The sequence below is a fragment of the Musca vetustissima genome, unplaced genomic scaffold (assembly GCF_032173495.1).
Source record: "Musca vetustissima isolate MV318-11 ecotype Yass unplaced genomic scaffold, APGP_CSIRO_Mvet_v1 utg29170, whole genome shotgun sequence".
NCBI lineage: Eukaryota > Metazoa > Arthropoda > Insecta > Diptera > Muscidae > Musca > Musca vetustissima.
In genome coordinates, this window is record NW_026884218.1 from 63,770 (window position 1) to 72,831 (window position 9,062).

General features: G+C 37.2%; 1 protein-coding gene across 1 annotated transcript; it reads left to right on the forward strand.

Annotated features, from left to right (window-relative positions):
• Positions 1-6,795: 6,795 nt before the first annotated feature.
• LOC133331215 (protein windpipe) lies at positions 6,796-9,062 on the forward strand. The gene has a single exon (XM_061539616.1). It carries the CDS (start codon positions 6,874-6,876, stop codon positions 9,052-9,054), a length of 2,181 nt encoding a protein of 726 aa, XP_061395600.1. The 5' UTR covers positions 6,796-6,873; the 3' UTR covers positions 9,055-9,062.

The window sequence follows — 9,062 nt, forward strand, 5'->3', positions numbered from 1 at the left end:
CAGAATAAATAAAAGACGAAACTAAAATATTCATAACATCTGTTTACATCATATGGACGGTTTTGTCTCAAACCAGGTGTGTGTGTTTTTGTGTTGGTGGCCATATGGAAGATAAAAATCAATGAAAATCAAATGTTTTATCTTTAGATATTTGGCATGGTGTCAAGGGTTACCCCTGTTACACAGTAAGGTTAATGGCATTACAATGAAAATCGTCATCGTAATTTAAAATAAATATACTATGTCAATAAATATAAATAAATTATAAAAAATATTTCCTTATAAAACACTCTTTAATTAATTTAATACGAGAATATAAAATTGATCCTTGGAAAATTGTGACTATTTAAACATCCACAAATTATTTCAACTTTTTATGAATGAATTGAAATATGAAGGCCAAATTTTATAAAAAAACACATTTATTACTTAATTGAAAACACAAATAATATGTAAATTCCAATATTGCATTTTTAATTTAGCAATAAATGTTTTCTCTTAAATAAAATTTGGCCTTCATATATTTTAATTAATTCATAAATGAAATGCAAATGTTGAAGGATATATTTAATATTATTTTTTATTGGTATTATATAACAATATTTTTGTCATATGACTAAAATTTCAAGGAAGAGCTAAATCCCGTTTTACTTTTGAATTAAACGGTTTTAACGATTCCATTGAAATTTTTATTTTGTGGCAATTTCCTTGAATAATAAAACGATACAAATATGAACTGTTGAAATAATTCGATTTAAATGCTTTTATTTTTTAAGCCATGAAATATAAACAATTATTTTTTAAGGACTATTAAGGCTAAGGTATTAAAAAATATTATTGTCTATGAATATTTAGGTATGATTATATCAAAAGCATAACATTTTATAAATATATGTTTTAAGAACAAACTAATGTTTGTATTTTTATACCCTACACTACTATTTTGTCATGTTATTATAGCTTTGTGCAGTCTCAAGAGTTTGTAACGCGGCGAAATATTGGTCCTACACCCACCTTTTAGTATAATAATAAAAAATTTCTCACATAGAACTCATAAGTATAATTTTTCCAAAAAAATGTGACTTTCAAAAGAGGATATTTTAATAATTATAGCACCAATCGACGCCTTGATATCATCTCTGTCCAAAATTTTGGGACCGTAAACTTTAATTATCTTTAAAAATTTCGAGCTCAAAGAATCTCATTACTGGAATATCAACAAAAAAGTTCGAAAAAACACACAACATAATTTAAGAAAAACTTAAATGGACTGTTACTAACATAGCATGTTGGATGATAAAACTGTTGTTTGAAGCCTCATCTTCAAACAAATTAGCTGTAATGTGGTATTTAAAGTTCGCATTGTGTAGCACATATTCTTACCAAAAATAATCAATTGTGGTCCACTATTTAGGATAGTCCCCATATAACGGTACCCCCGTAATATTGTTGTTTTTTTTTTTTTTTGGTGTTAAATCTTTGTATCAAAAACTACCAATATTGACTTAGGTTTCGAGGAAGGTTGCGAATTATTTGGTGTCTTGGGTATTTTGAGGATGTTTTTCAACCAAATTGGCCATAATTCCTATTCAGTTAAGGTACAAATCACCCTGTAATAGTTTGAAGACAATAATAAATAAAAATACGAGTTGATGCTATTCTTATTTTAAATACTGCTAAGACATTTTATTTTATTTTCAAAATCTGTTTCACATCTGTAATTAGTAGCCACAACCCTACAATGGTGTTCAAAAAAATTTATTTAATTAAACTTAAACAAATTACCGCCGTTTTCGATCCACCCTATTACATTTTTCTTGCACAGTTGTAATCAGCCTCCCCGAAACCCTTATTTTTAATATTTATTTCATAGTGCGACTGTCCATTATTATTTGTAAATACGATACATGACACAGTTATTTGGGACCGCTTCTGCCCAATGAAGCCCACTGTTGTTTTTGGCAATGATCCGTGAATGTTTAGGGGATGAAATGGACCAAACCTTTTCTGTCTGTTCTTCCTAATCATTCTAGGTGACACAATTATGACCCGACATGAATAAATTTTACATGAGGAAGGCGATCTGGCCAAAGAATAAGCATGTCTGTTTTGATAGAGATCGGTTAATATTTTGCGGGTCGAATGGACCATGGCTTTTATGTGAAAAATGGAAAAAATATTGCGAATAAGTGAATGATAATTCGCAATATTTTTTCCATTTTTCCATTAGACCCCAGAAGTTTATATTATATCTAAGAGCAGTGGCTGACCATTGAATTGATACCCATTATAGTAATGTATGTTCTCGGATGTGCGGGTTATACGTAAATATTTAAATGTGTCTATGTGCTATGATATTGTTTAGTATAAGCCCCCTAGGGGACGGGCTGATCGCTTTGAAATTTTACATGAAGATCCGGTCAAGGAAGACGCCTATAATTTTCGTTGATGTTGAGGTGACATTAAAGGGCTGATGATGATCTGTCAATATTCCGTGGGTCAAATCAACCAATCAACCTCTGATAGTCCTTTAAAAAATTTTTATAAAATCTACGATTATACAATATTTATCTTTATTGGTATTGTTGTTAAATTGCGCTCAAGTTTCAACCGAATTGTCTGTAATTTGATATTTCAGGTTCTCATAGAGTGTTGCATTTTCTTATCAAATACGATCAGTATAGGTTCACGATTTGGAAAAGCTCTCATATAACAGTAACTCTACATTTTCGGATTTTCCCTCCGATTTGACCGTAATTTGGTATAAAGGGCTCTTGAAGGCTAACATACATATGTATATATTTTGACATATATGGGGACTACATAAATGTCACGTTTAATTGTCCTTATGTTGATGTTCCCTCCCCAGTCTTCTAACCTGAATGTCTGTTATTTGGAACATTATTTTTTTTAAAGTGCATAAACCATTTACTTCTACGTCACGCAATAACATAGTCCACATATAAAGCTCTAGACCGATTTAAGCCATTTTTATAGCACACCTCGGGATGGAGGTGTGCCGGAATTAACCACGCTGTGTTGCTTGTTTAAAATATTTATTTTGTTTTTATTATATTATATATTTTACGGCGGAATTTTTTATTGACATTATTTAGCCAAATAACATTTCTTAAATATATCACATTTTAAATATTTTTTATACTTCTTAAAAGTAGTTTTTATACCCTACACAACTATGTTGTCAGGGCTTTGTGCAGCCCCAAAAGTTTGTAACGCCGCGAAATATTGGTTCTAGACCCACCTTTAAGTATACCGATCGTCATATCTCGACTAACTGAGTCGATCTAGACATGTGTGTCCGTCCGTCCGTCCGTCTGTCCATTATAATTTGTAAACACGATACAGGCCACAGTTATGGACCAATCTTCACGAAATTTTGCATGTAGGATAGGTTCTGGCCAATGAAGACCCCTATTGTTTTTGGAAAAGATCGGTTAATATTTAGGGGATGAAATGGACCAAAAACTTTATTTTTGTCTGTTTTTCTGGTCGCTCCAGAGGCCGCAATTATGGCCCAAACACCGCAAATTTTTGCATGGAGAAGGGGATCGGACCAGAAAATAAGCATGCATGTTTTGATAAAGATCTGTTATTATTTAGCGGGTCAAATGGACCCCGACTTTTGTGTGAAAAATTACAAAATTTGTATTCCATGGCGTATATGTTTACTCCTGACGGACATAGTCCCGAGAAGTTGATAGTATATCCAAGAGGAGTGGTTGACCTTTAAATTGATACCAATTATATTGTCGTATGTACTCGGATGTGGGAGATACACTTAAATATTTACAGGTGCTTACGTATTGATATAGTATTCATTAGCCCATTACCACATTAGAGTGCTGAAATATAACACTGATCGCTTTTAAATTTTCCATGAGGATTCCGGTATGGTCAACTACTACGGCTATAATTTTCGGCGATGATCAGATACTAATTTTGGGATGAATTAGACCGAAAACTTAAATTTTTGGTGTTTTTTAGTCGAATTGAAAGCCGAACATCACAACCCAACTCACCGTGAAGGGAATCTGTGGTTAATATTAGTAATATTTGTTGACCTCTAGCCTGTCAAGAGGGTGTAAATATCGCGAAATATTTCCAAGATCAGGATATAGAACCCCAGAATGTTAGATTTTCGTGGAAGTTGTGTAGGGTATCATATGGTCGGCCTCGTCCGACTATACTGCTCCGCTCACTGGTTAAAGACTGGTTTTTATACCCTACACAACTATGTTGTCAGGGTATTATAGCTTTGTGCAGCCCCAAAAGTTTGTAACGCCGCGAAATATTGGTCCTAGACCCACCTTTAAGTATACCGATCGTTATATCTCGACTAGCTGAGTCGATCTAGACATGTGTGTCCGTCCGTCTCTCCATTATAATTTGTAAACACGATACAGGCCACAGTTATGGACCAATCTTCACGAAATTTTGCATGTAGGATGGGTTCTGGCCAATGAAGACCCCTATTGTGTTTGGGAAAGATCGATTAATATTTAGGGGATGAAATGGACCAAATACTAAATTTTTGTCGGTTTTTCTGGTCGCTCCAGAGGCCGCAGTTATGGTCCGAACATCGTGAAATTTTCCATGGAGAAGGGGATCAGGCTAAAGAATAAGCATGCCTGTTTTCATAAAGATCGGTCAATATTTAGTGGGTCAAATGGACCCTGACTTTTGTGTGAAAAATGACAAAATTTGTATTCTATAGCGTATATATTTACCCCTGAATGACATATACCCGAGAAGTTGATATTATGTCCAAGAGGAGTGGTTGACCTTTAAATTAAGACCAATTATATTGTTGTATGTGCTCGGATGTGGGAGTTACACCTAAATATTTACATGTATCTCCGTATTCGTATATTATTTAGTAACCCATTATCACTCTGCAGAGCGGAACTATAGCGCTGATCGCTTTGAAATGTTCCATGAGGTTCCAGTTATGGTCAAGGACAACGCCTATAATTTTCGGTGATGATCAGATAATAATTTTGGATTGAAGTGAACCGAAAACTTAATTTTTTATGTTATTTTCGAGTCGATCTATAGACCTCAAATGAAAGCCGAACATCACAACACAACCCACGGTGAAGGGAATATGGACAATAGATGTACTGAATGCACGTAATATTCGGAAAATATGTCAGTGTGAGGAAGAGGTGCTGTTTAACTCTAATCGGGCAAAAGGGTGCAAATATCACGAAATATTGCCCAGTCTCGGAATAAACATCCGCAGAAAATTTGAGTTCCGTGGTAGTTGTGTATTGTATCGTATGGTCGGCCCCGTCCGACTATACTGCTCCGCTCACTGGTTTATTTTGTTTTTTTTTCGAAGTTGGATTTTTTCTAATATGTTTGTTTCATAGTTTTTTTAAGACTTGCATTCCATTGCCATATAATTTAAGCGAAACAGTCTTGAGTCAAGTTTTAATTTATAAGATGTTAGTTTTGTTTAATTTCAAACCTATTTTTCACCATGGTATTATTTATTAATTCCACATTATCGACGAATCGACGTATATACATAAAAACCATTCAACATTTTTCGTCACTTGCTTGTCTTCGAAAAAACCCTATCAACAAAATATAACACAAAACTCCTCAAAATTATCTATTATCTATAAATCACTGACTCATTACTGATAGTTCATTCTGTCGAATAAATATACTGCAGTACAACAAAACATGAAATTATAAATAAATAATAATTACTTGTTCAAGTACATCGCCACGATCAATTGCGTCAAAGCCACAGACAGCAACCATCATCAAAGTTAACAAAAAATAACAACAAAAATGTTTTAACTTTAAACTCGACAACAACAAGAAAATGACGAAAAGAAAAAACAATTCCATAATATACTACACTATCATTTTCCGAATAATAATAGTAACAACAACACGAACAGAATGTCTGATGTCACAACAAATGCGTCGTTTGACAATCAAATAATCAAACCAGTATCACCAAACAACAAAAACCTGTCAAATAACCTGGTAATAACATTGGTTGATATTCATTTTTTTCGAATGTGGCCTCTGCGAAAACTACGGGTAGTTCTACTCATACTTTGGCAAAAAGAAAAAATCCAACGAACGAACTCCCAACCGAATGAGTTTGGCAGCCATTTCGGACGTTCGAAAAAAGTGTTAACTGAACCTTTGGTTGTTCGGTTTGTGATAACAAAATCTAAGATATCCCCATAAGATAACAGACAAAAAAAATCGGCAAAAACCGAACGAACGTTGCCGTTGTTATCAGTAGAAAAAATGTGGCGAAAAAACAAAATATTTTCAAACAAAAATTGTATTTTTCTACGATTTGTGAAAAATTCTGCGGGACCCCATACAAAAAACCTCGAAGGAGGTGAAGGTGGGGTGGCTCTCCATAGTATAGAATGACGTAACGCCTGTAGATGAGAATTCGGCTAAAAAAAAATGTATCGACGATATCGCGTCCGTGTTGTTTTATTTTTCGAAGGTACACATAGGTTGGTTGATAGCATTCGGCAGTTAGCAATCGAAATTAGTCAGATATTTGCATTGAACGTGATAAGTTGGGGTAAAAAGAAAATTATATATTTAAGTTCATTTTATTTATTGGTAGGAAAATAAGGTATTTCGTATTCCATTTTCAGTGATAATTATTTTCTAATTTCTTTTTTTTCTTTTATTTCCTTTTCCAGATTAATTTATTGCTGAAAAAATCCACTGGTGCCCCATAACGATAACTCGAATCAGTTGGAGGCTTTCTTTATTTGAACGGATAATAGCCGATTTCAAACTCGACCCTCAATAATACAAATAGAGAGCGAAAGACCTGCAACACACACACACACAAACAAAATGACGAGTTCAACAACAACGACAAGACGACCTCATATATGGTCTTTGGCATTATGCAGCATTTTGCTGGCATCTGTGGCCAGGGCCACACCCGATTCCACAGCCACATCCTCTGCTCCCCACAGCAGCAGCAGCACAGACCATTATAAGGCTGATCAAAACTATCTCTGCCCCGAAGACTGCCACTGTGTCTTGGCTCACAACACACACAAACCACTTCTGCATGCCAAATGTTCCTCGCTCAAGGGTCTGAGATCAGATCAGCCACTAACCGCCACTCTGCCCGTACATTCCATTGATTTGTCGTTCCTCAATCTGACTCGCCTCTCACACTCTTTGGAAAAGCTTCACGACATCACCTCCATCGATTTGTCCCACAATGATCTGCATGAAATTGGCCATCTGGGTCGTCGCATCAAGAAACTTAATCTTAAGCACAATCGAATCACCTCCGCCAAGTTGGCCAAGATGCCACAACATTTGCAAACGTTGAACTTGCAACACAATGACATTACCAACTTGCCTTTGGAATTCACCCATTTGACCCACCTGCAATCCTTGGAGCTCAGTCACAATCCCATTAACTGTTCCTGTGAAACATTGGAGGTCCGTAACTGGTTGCAGGAACGTCATGTCTTTATGGAACATCCAGTCACCTGTGCCTATCCTGCGCTCTACAAAAACCGTCCCTGGTTGCAAGTCAAACAGTCGGTAGTATGTGAACAAGAGAAGAAAGGATGGTTACCCGAGGAGGATGAAAATGAATTGATGATGGGCGATCAACCAATTGAGGGTTCGGGTGATGATTATGCTGAGGAAGAAGAATTGGGCAAGGATTATATGCCACTTGAATCAAAAACCACCACACCCAAAAATCCCAACATTGGCCTCTTCGATGAACTTGAGGGTTCTGGAGATTTAAGTGAAGTTGCTGTACCCTTGGATATGTTGATGTCATCCACCACCACTGAACAACCCCATGAACAACATGAAGAAATTAAGGAACACGAAGAACCCGAAGCCACAACAGATTTCCCCGAAGAATTGCAAGAAGAAGATGAAGAAGATGGTTCCGGTAGTGGTGGTGGTATTCTCTTCATTCCGCCCTTGCCCAAGGAAAGCATTATCCCCGACGATTTCGATGTGCCCGCCTCAGAGGAAAATGAGGAAGACGAAGACAATCAACCAATTGAGGAACCCATTATTACTCCCGATATCTTCAAGGAACACTTGGGTATCTTTGATGGTGATGAGAACAGAGCATCCTCCACCCAAGCCCCTGACTCCGTGCCCGCCGAAAAAGATCAAAGCGAAGAGGAAGTTATCAAGGCCGAACATGTACCCTCATTGGCCGCTGACTTACCTGCCGAAACAGCTGGCCAAGAACCCAGCACCGAAGGTCCCGAAGCTGATGTTGCCCAGGCCAAGGTTGGTGAACCCGACGACAGCAAGGCCACTTATTTGTTGTGGGGTGTTATTACCTTCATTGTCCTCGGTCTTATTCTGTTTGTGGCAATTAAACAGTGCAAGAACCGCAGTCGCAACCGCAATGATGCTGAAAATCCTCAAACCGAATTGGTGGCAATGGACAAGAAACAGCTGGGCAAACCATTGCGTAATGGTGTTCCCGAGCATGTGCCATTGATTGGAGAGAAAACAAAATCCGATATGGCTAAACCCATTAACGGTTCCAAACCCTATGACAATGGTGATGTTAAAGATGGCCCTGGTCAACAACAGCCCTTGTTAAATGGCAACGGTAATGCTGGTACGGAGGCTCAAGATGAACCCGTTTCACGACCCGACTCACAATTACAGGCACCCCATGAATATTATCCCATTTCACCGCGTTATCCCACCCCTCAGTCACCACGTGCCTCCAAATATAATCAACAAAATGCCGAACCCAATAACAATGACCCCGACGCCTATTTGCCATCATCACCAAAATCCGGCAGATACTCACCAGTATATTCGCCCGTGACGGGCCGCGTTAAGATTAAGTTGAGCGAAACACCCCGGCCCAAGACACCAATGTTGGTGACACGTAGCCGCTCAAATGCTGGCGATATAATTACCACACCACTCAGGCCTGCCAATCAACCAATGCAGAGTTTCCAAGCGCCCGAACCAGTGCATACGGCTGCGACAAATGGTCATGCTGGAGGAGAACATCACTGATGGTGAGC

Coding starts and splice junctions, on each gene's coding strand:
- LOC133331215 (XM_061539616.1), top strand. CDS start 6,874: ATGACGAGTTCAACAACAACGACAAGACGACCTCATATATGGTCTTTG.